At 48.6% G+C, this 18,408-nt stretch overlaps 8 protein-coding genes across 8 annotated transcripts; 2 read left to right on the forward strand and 6 right to left on the reverse strand.

Annotated features, from left to right (window-relative positions):
- Positions 1-986: 986 nt before the first annotated feature.
- Positions 987-1,441, forward strand: PGRI_058240 (TOM13-domain-containing protein; the record flags this gene model as incomplete). The annotated part of the gene is made up of 2 exons (XM_040793537.1): positions 987-1,268; positions 1,331-1,441. 2 exons carry the CDS (start codon positions 987-989, stop codon positions 1,439-1,441), a joined length of 393 nt encoding a protein of 130 aa, XP_040648392.1.
- Positions 1,442-1,821: 380 nt separating this feature from the next.
- Positions 1,822-3,436, forward strand: PGRI_058250 (membrane insertase OXA1; the record flags this gene model as incomplete). The annotated part of the gene is made up of 3 exons (XM_040793538.1): positions 1,822-1,911; positions 1,970-2,707; positions 2,762-3,436. The coding sequence occupies 3 exons, from the start codon at positions 1,822-1,824 to the stop codon at positions 3,434-3,436; spliced, it is 1,503 nt and encodes a 500-aa protein (XP_040648393.1).
- A 327-nt stretch (positions 3,437-3,763) lies between these two features.
- PGRI_058260 (Acyltransferase 3) lies at positions 3,764-5,311 on the reverse strand (the record flags this gene model as incomplete). The annotated part of the gene is made up of 2 exons (XM_040793539.1): positions 3,764-5,131; positions 5,189-5,311. 2 exons carry the CDS (start codon positions 5,309-5,311, stop codon positions 3,764-3,766), a joined length of 1,491 nt encoding a protein of 496 aa, XP_040648394.1.
- A 1,022-nt stretch (positions 5,312-6,333) lies between these two features.
- Positions 6,334-7,588, reverse strand: PGRI_058270 (transcription initiation factor TFIID subunit 11 family protein; the record flags this gene model as incomplete). Its single annotated transcript, XM_040793540.1, has 2 exons — positions 6,334-7,021; positions 7,083-7,588. The coding sequence occupies 2 exons, from the start codon at positions 7,586-7,588 to the stop codon at positions 6,334-6,336; spliced, it is 1,194 nt and encodes a 397-aa protein (XP_040648395.1).
- Positions 7,589-8,405: 817 nt separating this feature from the next.
- PGRI_058280 (adenosylmethionine decarboxylase SPE2) lies at positions 8,406-9,899 on the reverse strand (the record flags this gene model as incomplete). The annotated part of the gene is made up of 1 exon (XM_040793541.1): positions 8,406-9,899. The coding sequence occupies one exon, from the start codon at positions 9,897-9,899 to the stop codon at positions 8,406-8,408; it is 1,494 nt and encodes a 497-aa protein (XP_040648396.1).
- Positions 9,900-11,610: 1,711 nt separating this feature from the next.
- Positions 11,611-13,050, reverse strand: PGRI_058290 (TATA-binding protein-associated factor TAF6; the record flags this gene model as incomplete). The annotated part of the gene is made up of 3 exons (XM_040793542.1): positions 11,611-12,150; positions 12,204-12,622; positions 12,681-13,050. 3 exons carry the CDS (start codon positions 13,048-13,050, stop codon positions 11,611-11,613), a joined length of 1,329 nt encoding a protein of 442 aa, XP_040648397.1.
- Positions 13,051-13,613: 563 nt separating this feature from the next.
- On the reverse strand, positions 13,614-14,951 carry sfh5 (CRAL/TRIO domain protein; the record flags this gene model as incomplete). Its single annotated transcript, XM_040793543.1, has 2 exons — positions 13,614-14,265; positions 14,323-14,951. The coding sequence occupies 2 exons, from the start codon at positions 14,949-14,951 to the stop codon at positions 13,614-13,616; spliced, it is 1,281 nt and encodes a 426-aa protein (XP_040648398.1).
- A 1,744-nt stretch (positions 14,952-16,695) lies between these two features.
- PGRI_058310 (Major facilitator superfamily domain, general substrate transporter) lies at positions 16,696-18,267 on the reverse strand (the record flags this gene model as incomplete). Its single annotated transcript, XM_040793544.1, has 5 exons — positions 16,696-16,799; positions 16,851-17,024; positions 17,078-17,890; positions 17,939-18,184; positions 18,246-18,267. 5 exons carry the CDS (start codon positions 18,265-18,267, stop codon positions 16,696-16,698), a joined length of 1,359 nt encoding a protein of 452 aa, XP_040648399.1.
- Between the last annotated feature and the right edge of the window lie 141 nt (positions 18,268-18,408).

The raw sequence follows: 18,408 nt of genomic DNA on the forward strand, positions 1-18,408 counted from the left end.
GTACATTCATAGATGGCTACATACATCTGAGTGAAGAGGATAAGAGGATATCACAGTAGTGAAACCCCCCATGTATTCCGTGGGATCTGCCAGTGACTACTGAACTCTTGGAGTTCAGTCACCAACTTATCAGGACTCGCACGAGAACTAGTTTGATTTGTATTCGGACCTTCGAAGGCCTCAACAACTTGGTGTTGATGTCTTTCGAGGACCACCCTCTGCGCTGCCTCGGTGGGCTACAGTGAGACAGGGAGGATTGGGGAGAGGAAGAAGAGCAGACGAAGAAAGGTGGAAGGAATCCTTTTATACTCTCACGTACCTTCCTAAAATGGACCGTTTGCATAGGTGCCTTAGGCCTCCTCGATATATAGCTCGTTCTGCCTACCAGATATGATTCTTTGACTACTGTTTCGTCACATCTATACTCCAGAAAATGTGCTAAAGTTGTACACCTTTAAGACCATATAGCCAATGTAGAATCAAGCCCACGCAAGTACACGTAGGATTAACATTCAATTTCAATAACGTACTATTTAAAGCAGGGTACGCTAACAATGCAACACCCCCTCAGGTTCTTCATTACCTTTGCATAAGGAGACAGCACACTCTCCAACCACTTGTAAGCCACAGGCAGACTGTTAGGGTATCTCAAGGAGGTCTCATGTCGCCAGCACAATCTTAGCCCACGGGAGCATCATACAACTGAAAGTTAGGGATCCCTGAAATATTTCCTCTCTCAGTAAAGAAGACGTTATTCAGAACACAGAACCCAGAGTTAGCTCAGAACCCGTGACAGCCCTGAGGGCCCCGCCAATATGCTGACATAATACACATGTTGCTCCGGGCCTGGGGCCGCTCATCAGGACCATCGTATCAACTTGAGCCTCTTTTACTTTGCCTTTTTTTTCGAGATCAAGGGTCAACACCAACTCCGACTCACCTATTTAAAGATACGACACGACTTCTCGATTTCTTCTGACCCAATAATGGCCTCCGACGCCGTCTCCGTCTCGCCCGCCGAGCTCTACGACTCTACCATGACCGTCCCCTCCGACTCAGAGAACTACTCCGCGAACCATGAAATGTCCTCCTCGGTTCAGTCAGCCGAAAGCTCACCCATGATGCTTTACAAGCCGCCAAGTGTTTGGGGTCTTGTGCGCGGAGCGGCCATCAACCTCTTCCTCCCATTTGTCAATGGTCTCATGCTAGGCTTTGGAGAGCTGTTCGCACACGAGGCTGCTTTCCGACTTGGATGGTCTAACACTAAGGTATGTGGAACATTATATGAGCTTATATTAATCCTGATGGCTGATTCTCTGCTCTGATATAGATCTTCCCTAACCACCGCCGCTCACATGCAGTGGGCCCGGGTGTTGAAATGAGGGAGCTTCCTTCGGAACGGAGACGCCCTGGACTGAGGGACACTGCTTCTTTGGAATAAGCGATTGATGTTCCTTGTGCTGTTTGATCCGTTCGAGAATGGCTGCATTTACGCGGGAGACAAAACCGAAGCATATGTGATTTGGGATCGATACCTGGCTTTCTGTGCAGACCTGAATTTAGTGGCTGTACATAGACCTGTTGACTCAGGAGGATGGCGTTTGGCGAATTAGGATTTATATCTTGCAAGCAGCTTTCGTTACAATATTAGAATATCCAAGTCTATTATTTCCATATTTCCATATTCCGGTCTCCGTGCCTGTCCCGTAGCCGTGATCCGGGGATATATTTACCGCCCGGGCAGAAAAAGTCGCGCCGAAAGGCAGGAGAACAACTCTTCCGTATTGGTTATCTCCCCATCAATAATTATCTCGAACCACAATGATGGGATCTGTTGGCCTGAAAGGGTCCAGCGCAGCCGCTGCCCTTGCACGTCAGAGAATGACCGCCATGTCCCGGTCCTCTCGATCTGTTTGTTCTCCCGTTGACTCGGACTTGCCGAAACATCGAAATTGACTTGGCTTTGCAGATGTCCACCTTGCGGTCACAAAGCATGCGATTCCCTAGCCAGCGGGGCCAATTGAAGTCAGCATTATCCGGAAGCGCTCCCTGGCGCATGACACCAGCCATTGCCGGCCCGGCTGCAGTCAGATTCAATTCCACCTCCTCCGACACAGTACTCCCCGAATTTGCTTTCGATGGCACTTTGAAAAATGCTGTCAACCTAAACGATATTACCACCATTCCGGAGGGCATTGGGTATCTTAAGGAGCTTGGGCTGAACTTTGGATGGGGCTTTACGTCGACGATGCAATGGCTTATCGAGCACACTCATATCTGGACCGGCATGCCATGGTGGGCTAGTATTGTGGCTGTTGGTCTTCTGACTCGTTTAGCAATGCTAAAGCCAGTCATTGGCGCATCCGAGAACGCAGCAAGAATGACCAACGCCAAACCCAAGAGTGAACCCCTCCGACAAAGAATGGTCGCTGCCTCGGCCTCAGGGAACAACCAGGAGGCCCAGGTTGTGCGGGGCGAGCTCCAGAAGATCAACGCTGAGTTCGGTATTAAGACATGGAAGTCATTTGTCCCCATGTTGCAAATTCCACTTGGTTTCGGATGCTTCCGAGTCGTGCGAGCAATGACTTCGTTGCCAGTGCCTGCCATGACCACAGAGTCAGTGGCGTGGATTAAGGACCTGACCATTTCTGATCCCACTTACGTTCTGCCTATGATCGCCGCAGGCACACTTTGCCTGTCTCTGAGGGTAAGTCGGTTTCATATGGTCTACTGTAACTGCGACGCTAACTAGAGATAACAGAAAGGTGGTGAATCGGGCGCAATGCCCATGATGCAAACAGATGCAGGAAAGTACATCATCTATGGTTTCCCTGTCATGTCCTTTATCTTCATGGCATTCATGCCCAGTGCCCTACAGCTCTACTTTGTTGCAAGTGGTCTTTTCGGCCTGGGTCAAACATACTTGATCAACTCGGATTCCTTCCGGAGATGGATGGACCTGTCGATCGCTAAGAAGCCGTCCGATGCGAAGTTCTCCGCAATTACTAAAAACACCGGAAGCAAGGGTCTTCGCAACCTGCTGGAACGTCTTGAGAAGGAAAAAGCCATCCATGAGAAAGCACGCCTGGAGCGTCCTGCGCCATCTGCACAGGAAGGTGTGAAAATTAGCTTCATTGACCGCATTTACAAGAAATTCGGAAAAGCCGGCACCGGTCTCTCTAAATCAGTCTCACAATCCTTCGGCACTGCCACATTCGAGGAACGTCTTGCCAAGGACAAGAAGAAGCGCGCGGATGAATACGAACAGCAGCGCAAAGAGGAGGATCAGCTCCTACGGAACCAGCGTAACGAAGCTCGCCGCAAGGAACACATGCAAACCCTGGAGAACGAAAGGACCAAGGCCAGCAATTCTTTGAAGAATAGCCAGTCAGCTGGTCGCAAATCTCCCGGGCGGCGTGGCTCTCCCCGTGCATGATCGGTGTGTGTTTATACTGTAAAATATGGCGCAGTGGCATTTGCATTGATTTTTGTGATTAGATAGAATTATAGTTCGACCACAATCTCCATTTGGCTATGTACACTTCTTGAATTGAAGCTTTGCATCACTCATCTCGCTATTGTATTGGATAAAAACTCAGAAAGCCAGAAAACGGAAACACCAGAAAAAAAAAATCATATTTACACCCATGGCCATGGACCAGCCATGTCGGAAAGCAAGTCCCCTAATCGGACAACACCACAAACCCAGGTCGAATTAACATAATCTATGGTATCAAGATGCATCACGTAGAGCAAGAGAATATCAGGTCGTCTGCATAGGGATCGAAACCGCAGGTAAAGGCAACTTCTCATCCTCAGCGAAAACAGCCTTCTCCAGCTTCTGGGTCATAGAAGCACAGAATGTATCCACGTACGCTGTCCACAGCGCAGCAACAAGATACACAAGTCCAATCCAGACCGGGATGCTAATAGCAACGACCCACGGCGGCCGGATAGGCAGCCAGTCGCGCTGGTCGTCAGTCGCTGCCTCAGGACCTACCCACGGCTGACCACTAATACCATATAGCATCCAGCAGAGCACAACGCGCAGCATGGTGCCGTGGATGAGATAGACGGCAAAACTCTGCTTTCCGAGCCAGAGGAGGAGTCTGCTGGAGAGGAAGTCTTTGGCCGAAGGGGAGAAATAGATCGCAAGGATGATCATGTCAACTGCGAGTGCGGTGTAACGTTTCCCGACATTGACGCCTGGCGGGAATATGTAATGGCTTGCATTGAGCATCACGTTAGACCAACCGGCCCATTCGGGATGTTCACCTGGGTATGAAGCGAGGAACAATGCAACAACAGTCAGTGGGATGGTGAGCATCTTCCGGCTCTGCGGGTTGTTTTCAATCCAGTCTTTGAGAGGTTTGTGGTAGGAGAAGTCACTGAGGAGCATGCCGAAGATGGCTTGCATTTGGAATGTTTCTATAGAGTCGGCATTAGCATTTTTGTCCCTAGTAGATGAAAGGTCATATGTTTTCTTCCACCAGAAACACTCACCTGCATCTTTGCTCGCATCCTGATGAAAATATAACAACATGCCAATATATATCACAACCCTATACTTAAATTTCACGAACATAGTCGCAGAGAGCACAAGATAAACCAACATAGAGGACAAAAGCAGCGGTAGAAGCGCCCACTGATGATCATCGTATGCCATATACCCCGTCGTCCAAGTGGACAAGAAATTCATCGGCAGACGAATAAGTTCCTTCCAAAAGGAATCCTCCAGATCCGGTGCGGCATATCTACACCATTGACAATCGGATCTATTGGCAACAATGAACCCGCCGAATTGGGCGACAATCCACGAAATAAGTAGAGCAATAGTCGCGGGGAAGATCAGTCGTGGCGGTCGACGAAAGGCACTCTTTGCTATTGTTTCGAATGCTGCTCCTGTATCACCTGCCCGCGATAGCTTGAGCGGCTTTAGTGCACAGACGTAGCCGGTTAAGAAGGCAAAGATGGTCACACCCAGGCGGCCTTGCCAGGGTATGCGAAGGATAGGCCATTGAAGGAGTCGTGCGCTGACATCTTCGCTGTCGCGTGGTGAGAATAGTTCATAGTCCCAGCCGCGAGAGAGATGGGTTAGCACTACTAGGAATGAAGCGATTCCTCGGAGGCCCTAGTTCAATATGTTAGGTTATATTCATGCGATATCTCTTTTCCTTCAAAAACATACATCAATCCATTTGACACTCTTTTTGGGATCTCCTTTCACTGTGCTTTGGGAGGACCAAGATAAAGATGTCGGTAATGTATCTATTAGTTGAGTGTATAGATGGGAAGGTTGGAGGTATTGCATTATAAACAAAGGTCAAAAATGCAACTTGAACCAGAAGGCCATATAATAAGATATTCGACAGATTGAGCGTCGACCAGCTCTAGAGAATTGTAGATCTGTATAAAAAGATAAGGGAAAGTGATGATATTGAAGAAAGTTGGATATCCTGGCGATCATATCAACAAAGGGCCTGCCAAGACACCTGCCAAGAACAAGGAGGTCGACGGGGCAATGCAAGTGCCCTTTTTTTCTTATCCACTTCTCTTTTATGACCTGCTTGTGAACAGTGTGCAGTCCCACATTGCAGGATATTTGAATGAATTAATAGCCCTTGCTGCCTCTTTCTGCAGGGTCGAATGATCTGGATTTCTGTGGAATAATGAATAGGGCAGTATATCATTGTTATTGCTATTTAGTCCATCTCTACTCAGCATTCAGTATTTCATACTCTGTTGTACAACATTGAAGCCCTAATTCCGACATGCCATGTACCGAATCAGACTATCTAGGCAGCAGTATGGAAGTTCCGAGAACAACTGCGATGGTGCTATTTGACACATAGCATATCGCAAGCAGGAGATATGAAGGGAATGGTGCATAGTTATCCCCAGACACAGCCTTATGACACTAGCTACTAGGAGTAGCCAATACAAATCATGTCTACCTGCACGGAGTACATACATACGTTGTAAATGACGTGGGCATTTTCATCCCTGCCAAGATTGAGAACGCCCTGGTTAGATGTATCAGATCTACTCTGTATTGGAATGCATAGCTTACATCTTCTAAATCTGGGACCGGGTTTCCAGAACTTGGAAGGATAGCAGTGAATGGGGGCACAATCAAGGTACATATCTCAAGTATTCATTACATAGTATGTTGCGGAAGAGAATAATCATGGATGATATCAAAGCGAAACAGACCCTGCCTGCCAGAAGCCGAAACAATTTCCTCTAGCCCAGATCGCCGACCCTAGTGTATTAAACATGAAAGTAAAGTAAAACAAAGCCCGCACGCTGATATGCATTGAAAAGACTGTTGAGTTATCGGAAAAGCCTTCTTCCACCTGCACTTCCCGAATTCCACGTGAATGAGCCTCGAACTCCCAGGTTCTCCAGACTCAATCCCGAGTAACCGACTCCACCACCTTCGCCATTACGCTTTGTCCGCCGTACTGCCTCACGCAGATGTGATGGTAGAAGCTGGCCACGATGTGGGTTTGGTGGAGGACGGAACTCGCGTCTAGGGCGGAGAGGAGTGGGAGTTGGTCGTGGAGAGGATGTTGTCGAATTCTGATGAGTAGGGATAGAGGGGGTAGGTGTACGATTAGAATCATGTGGTTCTTTCTTGATTCCGTTGGTGAAAGAGGCTGGCGTTGAGCCGGGGACTGGTGTGCCTGCAGGGGTTGGCGTAGAGGGTTTTGAATTTGCGGTCGCACCTGAGGCTTTCGCCTGGGCTGCGGCTTCGGCTGCAGCTTCTTCGGCCTCGAACGCATCGCGCGCAGCGAGGTCGTGTGCTTCGGCCCATTCGGCCTGGACTGTTCGCGCCATTTCGATCATTTCACCGGCGAAGACCTTGGTGAAACCGTTGACGGTCGTCACCACGCTAGCTGGGACGGATTGTGAGAGTGCATGGTTGACGATACGGCGGAGAGTTTCTTTGCGCAATTTCGCTCGCTTGAAGAGATCATACCTCTCCGATTGCATAGGATTGAAAGCATCAACCAGGATCCTATCAAGACCAATGTTAGCTTCATCGAATGTTATCCAGAAGAGGGGAGGAGAGAACATACGCTAGATTCTTTTTCTCGGCCTCTGTATCCGTAGCTCCTTCTTGTTGCCCGAATAGCTCTGCTTCATCTTCATCGTCATAATCGTCCGCATCATCACCCCCACCGCCACCTCCACTGCCAGAAGGACCACCTCTAAGTGAGCCCTCGTTATCGACTGACCCGAACCGTGTAGAATCTCCCGCCCTAGCGCTAAGAGCATCGTCACGCTCCCGTTCCCGTTCTTTCTCAGCTTTGCTCTTGCGTCCTCGTTTCTTTCCGCGTGCGGCACCGGAGAAGATTCCGTCTGCACTTGCTCCGCCCAGACTCCCTGTAAAACTGCCTGTCACGCTCCCGGCGTCACTAGTACCACCGAAACTGCGATCTCCCACATCAATGCCAGTCGGGAATGAAGTCTGTCGGAGTGGATGCATGCGCTGCTTTTTGCCAAGTGGCATCGAGGCGGTAGAGGAGATGGAGGGTCGTTTGAGAGGGTTGGATGATGATTGGTATGGTGGTGGTGACGACATTTTGAAAGATTGTATCGGATAAATATGGGTGTAGGTGTATTGCGCGTTCAATGGATCAATAAACTCTTATTCCAAATAGCCGGCTGCGAGGATGCTTAATCCACTCGATAGATTATGAGCGCAAGCTGAAGCTCTGTCGATGGTCGAGGGTTTCGCGCTGCGCCGTTGCGCCAGGCGAAAAAGTTGGAGATCAACCTCGGATTCAAATAAATTCTACTTTCAAGTGATAGTAACCGATGTCTCAAAGGACTGTAGATCGCGATATGATGTTGCGGCGGGGTTTGGGTGAAAGTAGCTGGTTACAATCGTTTGCAAGCAATTTGGTAGAGACACGAGATAAGGACGCATCTCACCGCCTTCCATCTTTAGCAGATTGTAGCCCTATGGACATGGGACAATTGTACGCATTTGGCAACCCTAGGATTTACATTCTACAATGAAGGTAATATAATGCAGAAAACAATATTTTGATTCAAGATGCTTGTACTAACGCAGTAGATGAGTTCATAACACTAGGTATGATGATGTATGATCCAAGGAGTGACAGAACGACGAAAATCTGAGAAGAATCGAAGCTCGAAGTACCTATGGTTCGAGATTTCTCGAATGAACCACTTCAACGAATGAGAAAGAATGAGTCGCTCAGCTTAAACAGGTGATGCTGTGCACTATGTAAGGAAACAAAATTGACACGAAGAATGAGCAAAACAAAAATGTGCAAATTGAATGTCAAGTTGACAGAAACACAATGGATAGAAAGGTCGCAACCGCGAGGAGTGAACGGTCCAATGGCGGATGGCGGAAGAGCCAATTCACCTTAGAATCCCTGCTCTCCAATTCGCGGTGCCCCCCCTTTCCAGTCATTGCGTTCGTAGTAACGGAACACAAGATCATAACCGTTCAGGTCATGGACGATGCGGTCGACACGACGGTAGCCTTCGACGTGCTCCATCTTGTTGCTGCGGCGAACAGCCTGGCGCTGAGCGTACGCCACATCAGCCTGCCCATTCGCCTCGTTGAGCTCGTCCGATGCGGGCTTAGTCTCGAACAAAGTGATGCTGAAACGGCCAGGCTTGAAGATCGCAACAACCTGCTGGATAATGTCGGCGGTGGCCTTGCCGTTCTGGGAGTGCGGGACGTTGGTCTCAAAAGATGCATACGAACAATGAGGCTCAGGTGTGACATGCACAGTGAAGTAGTGGGTCGGGGCTTTGCCATCAGGAGCCGGCACAACGCCATTGGCAGAGAAGCCACATGGGGTGAAGAGGTATGCATCGATGCGAGCATCCGGGAACTTGCTCTTGGCATACACATCGGACAGGCCGCATGACTCAGAGACGACAGTGCCCAGAGCATGGCCTTCAGTGGTTAGCTCCGGCGGCAGGATGCCACCAGTCTCCTCATCTATGTCGGAGGTGTTGCTGAAGACGTCGAGGTGATCAGTACCATCGTCTTTCTCCGAGTTACGGTGACGCTTCTCGGCCACAGCAGTGGCGTTTTCGAGGTAGAACTGCTTCGCATTTTCCTCGTCAAGGTCGGTCATCAGAACCTCGAGGGTCTCATCGTGCTCATCACAGTCGGTGCGCGGGTTGGCATCAGGGAAGTTGAGGACCTTAGTTTCGGTCTCGGGGAAGTCAACCTCCTCCTTGGGGCTCGCCGGCGGGGTGAGCATGGTGCCAGGCTCGGTAAGGTAGAGATACCAATGTTCTCCATTCATCTTCCCGATCATGTACGCGCTACCGTTGACGAACAGCCTGTCCATGGTTCGCACCTCATCACGCCAGCTGCGGTGAGGACCACGCTGACGGTCAGGGAACAGGAAGTTCTTTCGGCTGTAGAAGACTCGGTAGGGAGCCGCAGCCACTGTGATACCCCGGGATGGAGGAGCCGTGGCGCGTGTGAACCCTGCGAACAAGGCAGCGATTTCCAAGATGCGAGGGAGTCCCGAAAGCAGGGTGGTGGTTCCGCATGTCTTGAGGATCAACTTGTGCGGCCAGACAAACATGCTGGACTCTGACAGAAGGTAGGCGTCCATCTCATCAGAGGAGATAATGGAAAGCACCTGGCAGTTGACCAGGTCCAACATATCCTTCCATATTTCCCCGGGCACCTTCTTAAGGCCTTCGGGGCCGGCAGCGCCTAGTTCATTGGCAGACGGCGCAAACCATACCTCGAGAAGCTTCTCAGGACCTTCGAAAGCATTGGTCGAGTCGAGATCCTGAGTGGCCTCGTAGTTGATTGTCAGAGACGGGGTTCCCGCAAATGAGGACGGCGAGGCCGTGTAGTTGGTTGGAATACCGACGTAAACCATGATGACTGATGTAGCTTGAGCTGTTGTACTTGTGTGTGGTATACGAAGTAGAAACAGTGACGTCGGACCGCCCTATGTACTCCGATGAAGATAGGCTGTAGAAGCACTGTCTACTTACCCAGACGAACAAGGGGGCGATGCCCGTCTGAGAAGAGAAGGCCCTGAAGTAAAAGTTTAACTGGTCAGACCAGGCGGATAGAATCTCCACAGACCGAAGGGCTGCTAAGGAGGCCGGAAGGCGAAGGACAAGAAGTAGATCGTAAGAGAAATGTTGACTAGCAGTCGGTACCCTCGTTCTGGAAGATACCGATACCGGTCAAAGTATCGGGTCTAGCAGACGAGAATTCTGCTTTGGAAGGAAAAAAAAAGGTACTGGAAAACGTGGGAGTTGGTGACGACGGGAGTCGCGTTATCGAGGCCTAAAGAAGGAGGATAGTTAGAAAAAGCGCTATGAGGGAAGGTAGAAATGAAAATTCTTTTGTTGTATTTGAGTTTATGGCGTTAAGCAATATATTCCGATCCATTGGCAAGAATAGCTTTTGGCAGCGGGTTTCTCCAAACACAGAAAGAGGGAAAATCATACTTACTTCGCGGGCTTGGACAAAAATCGCAGAAGATCAGTTGGGCTCATGGAAGGCGAAGACAAGTTCGACTTAGATCAGCACGAGGTAGCGAAGAGCCACAATCGTGAACATCGGCGGGGTACTGTACGACAGTCTAACCCAGAAGCCCAATGTGTGCCCGAGATCTGGAATTGATTACTCGGAAGATGGAGAGAATAAGAAATCTCCCTTAAAAAAATATTGGGCGATGCAGTTTTTGTGGCCTTGAGTGACCTTTAGGAGGGGGGGTTGCAAAATGTTTGGCAGTTCGGTTGGTAATGAGTGATTTTCTCTGTGGGCCCGCGATTCGGTGGGGCAAAACGGACCAAAATCTGTCTGACATCAGGGAACAAGATTAGTCGGTGTCTCAATTGCAGGAATGTATTAAACTGTAATCTTGTTACACACATATTGGGCAAGCTGAAAGCTGCAGTAGTGTTGTATGCAGACTGTTGCAGATTTTGACCTGTCAGAGAGAGAATAGGCAAAAAAAAAGGAGCCAAAGCGGGCGAGACTCCCCGGTTCTTCAGAGCGGTGAAGGAAAGCAGAATTAAACTTTGTTCCTGGCGCTATTATGTAAGGTTCACCTGACTCAGCAGATAGCGGGGAGGCCCAAGCGGGGAGATTTTGAATGTCTCGTAATATTAGGGCAAAAGAATGTTATCAACATTGATCTATGTGATTATTATTGTACTGGTATATGTCCTTGGATATAGCAACAAAAACCCAAGATTGTTAAGCCCTATAAGAGCGGAAAGCCCCTCACCAAAGTATAAAGAAATTACTAGAGTCCACCCATTGTGGGCTAGGACCGTCGATTATTTTTTGCCGTTTTTCTACTATCTTTAACAGAGTGATAGCTAAAATATCACAGTGGCATCCCACTACATAGGAAAAATATACATGAATGGAGTTATTATACGAAGCAATCTGATCAATGGCTGTGTCATGCAATTAAAAAAAACATATTCAGAGCCTGGATATGTCTACCTAGCTATTCATAATCCCTCAACCAACGCCCGAGATAACGCCATGCCGCATGAACAAATCCTTGCAACCTCATTTCTTAAAGCACCGAGAGATATCATCTAGAAAATCTAGAACCCCATTCATGCTTCCACAATGATATGTGCTAGTTGTACCTCACCAGCCTCCACGATCTTTGCCGCAATGATATCGCCGACCTTCTCAGTTAACTTAGCGCGGAGATCGTCTGTGACAGTATGACCATTGGTCAAAAATGGTTGGCTACCACGCAGCGAGGCCAACACAGCCATAAGTGCATTCAGGACACGCTCCGCAGCTGGGCGACGGGCGGCGTCGTCCAAGCCATCGCTGAGTAGTTTGGTGTATTCGTGCAGAGTAGGAATGACGAGTACTCGGATTACTTCAGCACCACCGATAGACTGGAGTCCAATGACGGCACCATAGTGAGCACCGAATGGCTTTGAAGGGTCGAGGAAGGCCTTGAGACAGGAGCGTACGAGTCGAGGCTTGAGCATGTGAGACGAATGGGAGTACTTTTTGGCAATGAGACTTAGGAGAGAGGCGGCCATATCGCGCAGAGCGAAGGACTCAACGAGATCTGCAGGTCCACCAAGCTGTCGGCCGATGAGGCAGGTAAGAATGGATGGTACGAGGGATGCGATCTGGTACGGTTAACTTCTGGAGATGTTCTTCTATGATGGTAGGGTCTGCTCACGTAAGGGTCCACGTAAAGTGACTGGTTCTGGACCAGCGCCTCAGCCATGTGCATCACCTGGGTGAGAACGAAAATATTCTTGAGACTGTGTGTGACCTTCTCGGCAATGAATTGGACAAAGTATGGCACCAGCTGGTGCAGACCTGGGTCCTCCCGGAGGCTGGAATACCCGGAGGTGCGGTAATCCTCACTTGTTTCGTGCAAGAATGCGCTGCAGACCTTCTCAAAGTAGAGCTGGAGTTCCCTTGAAAGCACATGCTTGACCAGTGGCTTGACAGCCACGTCGCCTGTGCCACTAATTGCGGCCAGTGTGGAGTTGGCGTTCGGGCCTTTCGAGACCAGTTCGAGGTTGCGAGAATCGGCAGCGGTTGGGTTCTGAGGGATCGACGGCTGCACACCTTCAACAGCCAGCCAGTGGGCTAGAGTAAAAGTTAGTGGCTGGATAGCATATCTAAGCAGGGAAGGGCATCCGCTCACCAGTGAAGGAGACTTCGCGGGGAACCTTTGGCAAAGGCGCATTGATCAGCTTCTCAAAATCAACCTCCTCATCTTCGACGTAGAACAGTGGTTGACCAGGCCCTAGAGAGGCTTCGCCGAACTTCAACGGACGAGTTGAGTCGTAGCCATACAATGGCTCCACGTCGAGGTTGCGCAAAGCCAGCGCAATATCTTGGGTAGTAAGAACTGTGCGCTTACAGTGTCGCATACACTTCAGAGCTTCCTCGAGCACCTGCGCAACTCGGTATTCAACGTCCCGGGCGAGATTCTCGGTCACATCATTATTCAGGTTGAGGATACCGACGGATTCGGCGACATCGCGGATGTTATCGGGGTTCCAGACAGACATGGTGAGAGGTTGTAGTCTGAGATGAAGGTGTATGAGGGGAATATGGAGATAAATTCGGGTTTAGACAATAATGGTGCTATCGCGAAAAGTGAGGTGAAGGAGGGACAGTCGAGGAAGGTTAGACGGCGAGGCGCATTCTGAGGCCACCGCCAGCGGATCCACAGATTAGACAATAACACCCCTTTCTTCCGAGTCAGTATTGTGTTTATATGATGACTTCAACGCGGCAAGTCCAATGGATAGAAGAAAGAAAGTGGACAACCTTTGAAGCACCGCCTGGGAGATGAAAGCTTGGCGATAAGAGTTGCGCGAATGGTTTTACAGTCACCCGTATAAGCTGCCCTATGTCCTACATTCAGATACTTTTACTTCACAAAAATATGAATAAAGATTCACCAGAAACAGATAATAATAGGATTGATTTCAGCTAATGATAGGGTATTGAAAATACAGTGCATCTTGAGAAAGCACACGAATGACCTGAAACCAGGTGAAACAGAACGGGGAGCGTTATTCACTGCTCCTCCGGGTATCATAAGAGATAACACCAGCCAGATATTGATCTACTGGGTTCCATCCTTTGCAGATCCATCCTTCAGAGACTCAGCCTTAGGGATCTCTTCTTTGGTTGGCTCCTTAGCAGCCTCCACCTGGGGTTCCTTGGCAGCCTCCGCCTTGAGGGATTCTTCTTTTGGCAGCGCATCCTCCTTGATGGGCTCAGCAACAGTAGGTTCCTCGGCAGACTTGGCCTTGTCCTTGGCACCCTGTTCCTCATCCTCGATCAGTGGGATGAACCTAGCGTTCTCCTTCAGCTCCGGACCCTTACCACCATAAGCTTTGGGGAGTTTTTCAGCAATCGAAAGGGAGAATTCGCGAGCCAGGTTGGCGCCGTTGGTGATCGGATGGAACTTGCGCGTGGTGTTACGGCTCAGGAGAAATTTCATGGCAGTGAACATCCAGCCCATGATAGCAGGGACGTTGACGAAGAACTTCTCACTCAGGAGCTCTGGGTACGCGGTAGCGAACACCTCGATGACCTTCTTTGTCGCGGCACGGACAGACGGATCCATACTGAAGAACTTGACATTCATGTAATCGTGCACTTGGATCATCTGGTAGGGATCCTCGCCATCATAGTCGATTACCTCGGTGGCATCCTTCATTTTCAAGTCCTGTACGGCGACTTCCATGAGAGCGGCGCGCCACTGGACGAATCTGCAGCCAATTAGTATTGATTTCAATTGTATAGGACTTTTCATGATGGGCACTTACTCGTCGGTATTCGCAAATGTCACACCAATATCCTTCACGGCACCGTAGATGTTCCAAGTAAACACCAAGGGCCGTCCATTCTCCTCATAGGTCGTCAGGTATCCCAAGCCCCCAAATTTGGCTGCGCTGTACTTAGCGGATTCGGCCAAGGCCAGTGGATTCACATCCTTGCGCCATTGGAGTGCCTTGCTGAGCTGCGCCTCGGCGGCTTTGACATTGCCCTCATTTGCGCGCAGGAATTTGATCAACACGTTGACGGTGGGAATATCGTCGCTATCCTTGAGTGTCACTCCCCACATCTCAGGGTGACCAACCTTTCCGAGGATGGTTGGCAGGCGCTTGAACAACTCTCCCAGAGCCGGGGTTTTGGTCAGGTAAGCTGGCTTCTCAACCTTAGGTTGCTCAGGCTTTGCGACTTCGGGCTCGGTGGTCGCAATGGCGGCGGTCGCATCCTTTGCAGCTACATCTTCGACCGGGGCACTGGCAGGTTCATGTTTAGCTACAGTCTCTCCGGTGTTTTCGGCAGCAATCGCGGGAGTTTCCACGGGCTTAGCGACTGCTTCCATGGTTTCCTCACGCTTCTCGGGCACAGGCGCAACAGGCGCAGACACGTTCTGATCAGCCGACATGGTTGATAGAGATGAAGAGATTGTGTTGAGGGAAAGAAGAAATAGGGGGATTTGAATTCACAGGGGGGGGCAGTTGCCTTGTCAATAATCGGGCCACTTATCAATCTCCCCACCTGACAGCCCTGGAGCTATCCGTATGTTATTGTTTCATATATCACATCCACTTTACTATTTTTAATTTCCGGGTGTTTATTTTGATTCCATTTATGGGTGTACCCTAGAGTGAATTTATATTTGGCATCACTTGAAAACCGTTAAGCTATAGCTGTGGGATTATTTCCAAGGTTAATTTGATGTGAGAAGGTTCCTTCCCCATTGGCACGTATAGCACAGATAGCATTCAATAACTTCAATAATTATCATCTTCATATGTTTCCTAAACCAAGTAGGAATATCACAGATTATTTCTTAACCATACTATGTATAATAGTATGTATACATAGGGAGTACTATCTCTAGATTTTATCCGACTTTGTAGCTCACATACCACTTCGTAGTACCAGTGGACACTTCTGGTAAGACTCGATAAGAATTAATATGAGACTGTCATCACCCTATGGACTTAGTAGGCTTTGATTTTATATGTTCAAAATGGCTATTAATTGCTCAGAGTCACTTCCAATTTCAGTTTTTGCGTGTTCTAGCAAAATGCTCCTTTGAGATCTACCACAGATTCCTACGCAGATTTCAAGCTCGAGTTATTTGCGCAGTACTTTCCGTTACCAATTAGAATATTCCGAATTACACACCTTTATTGACCTTTAAGCCTCTGGGATGTAGAAGAAATGTGTCCATTTATGTGGAATACGAGTATATATATTCACAGAGTAAATATAGGAGCTGGTATCAAAAGTGTCCACTTATACGGAGAATAATCCTCCAGAATTCAATGGAGTGTATTCCGTACGGAGTATACGTAACATTGAGTGCTATATACTGCGTAATACCATACAAGACGTGCAGCACTAGTGGTGAGAAACATGACACTTAATCAGTCTTGCATCAGTGCTAGCGACCTAGATATTTAGTACAGAGTAGCAAATGATAATCATCGGGCGACCTAGCGGGATCATTTGTACTCCATATACGGAGTAGTAGGCTCCAGTATCCATTTTAGATCCCAGATGGCAAATACCTAGCCAGACGTGTACTTGGTTTAGAGATATATCTCCGAGGAGCTATACGGTGTGTCATATCCAGAGCCAGGGTGATTTCTACACCTTCAGCCACTACGATGAACGAATGGCTTACAGTAGGTGGTTATAAGGTTTTGTAAAAGAAATTGATTCTCGCTATCATATATTGCTTTCTTAAGTAGATATCTGGGCAGTATCTTGAAAGGTCATTCCTCAAAAATGGGTTAGAAGATGATTACTCTGCATGCCCGGACACATAAATTCCTATGCAAATCTAGCTATGTCAACCTGCGAAGTAACAAAAGCAAACATATGCAGTCAGCTTCAGCCAAGCCACCTGTTCAAAAACGGATGCAGGCTGATGTGACCGAAACCTTCAACTTGCATATGCGGAATCACATTGACCAAGCAAGGGACGGGATTGAGCAGGTGCAGATGCCAACAATGTGGCGCCCAATTACTAGTACTTGTGTCTGTTGGCATGTTTCCCCAGCTGTTTATTCATGTGAATGGGTTATTATACACATTGAAGGCGTTTGCCAAACAAGCTGAATCAATATTATTTTTTATAGGAGTTTGTATTCTCTTGAACATGTACTCCATAGCATTTAGGGTTCACCAGTCCCAAAGTCACTACCACATTCTTCCTTTTGGGGACTGGCTGAACTGAGGTTGAATGCAGCGTTGACGCTAGCCAGCAAGGAAGTGACCGCTATAAGCCATTAGAGTGAGAATAGAAGAAAGCCACCGATATATGACTTACCCAGTACACATTGCAGATCGAGATACCCAAACCTTTCGACCATAAATCCAGCCAAGATGGGTCCCACCAATAGACCAGACATCCAACTCATATTTGTGATTGCAACCGCACGAGAATACCCTCCATAGAGACCGAATATACCAGGATGCAAGTTCTCCAACTCATCGACGGTGCCTGCAAAAAGCAGATCAGTATTCCACCTCATAGTAATGACATACCAAACTTACTAGTTGCTTCCATCGTTCCAACCCCCATAAGCAAGCACATAAAACACCCAATCATAGTCGTACAGACACCATAGATGATCTTCCCTCTAGTTCCCAAAGTCGCCCATGGAAAGCGCTCATCACCAGCCACACCAAGAACCCAAAGGAAAGGCGCAATAGAGATAAATCCAATGGTTGTGGGAACTTTTGATCCCACGCGGTCTTTCAGCAACCCAACAAGAGGAGCCAGGATCATCCCCGGCCCTTGGATAGAAGCGAACAAAAGCCCGACCGGGAAAACGCCCCAACCGAAAGTGTCTCGGGCATGCATCGCAATAGTCGACTCAAAACTAGCAATAAAAAGCGCAAAGACAAAATAGCTGACGATTCCCGCCGTAAAGCGAGGTTGACGGAAAAGGTAGACGTAGAAACGCCAACCGCCAATTTCCTCAGTAGTCGAAGACTGATCTCCGTTGAGAAGTGGCTCTGCTTCAGAGTTTCTATGTTCTTCGGCGCATAGAGATCCATTGTGGGGTTGACTAGCGGTATCACGGCGTTTCTGAGGTCTTTCAATCATGAGAAGACGCATAATGATATCCACGACGAGAAACAGAGCCGCGCCACCCCATGCCGTCCAGTATCCTCCAAAGCCAAAAAGAAACCCAGCAATGACAGGACCAGCGCATGTTCCAGCTGATACTATAGTCGAGGTCAAACCTGCTATCTTGCCCATATGTTCTGACCCGATGTTCTCGGCCATAGTGGCCATGCCGACGATAAATAATGCGTTGCTGACGATGCATTGAAAGAAGCGACCGATGAAGAGCCCAGTCACTAGGAATTGGTCAGTACAATAGGCGATGCGCAGTATTTAGAACTTACGGGATGTAGTGATTGATAGACATAACACGCTGATTAGCGTCAGAACCAGCAATACCAGGAGTAGAACCTTCTTGGAGCTGGCTCGGTCGGCTATATTCCCGATAAATGGGCTCGAGACAATAGATATCAATGCCCCTTCAACTAGAAAAATGGAGGTCAGTCGCTGGGTGAGGGATGTGTCTAGCCCTAGGCGGTTCTCGAAGATGTAAGGCAGCAGTGGGACCATGAAGGCGAAGAGCATTTCATCTAAAGAAAGTAATTCCGGTAAGATAAAGTCCAATCCCCTGTAATAGTTCAATGCACGAACCCGTGAATAGGGCCATGGACATGCTGCTGAGAATAAATGTATCGGATGAGCGCCAGCGAGATCCCCATGTTCGCCAGGAAACCTGTTTCTTGGTATCTGGCAAAGGAAACATTTCGAAGGCCTGATTATCAATTAGATAGCATGTGTTGTTAATATCAATATA

The sequence above is a fragment of the Penicillium griseofulvum genome, assembly GCF_001561935.1.
Source record: "Penicillium griseofulvum strain PG3 chromosome Unknown contig_95, whole genome shotgun sequence".
Lineage (NCBI taxonomy): Eukaryota > Fungi > Ascomycota > Eurotiomycetes > Eurotiales > Aspergillaceae > Penicillium > Penicillium griseofulvum.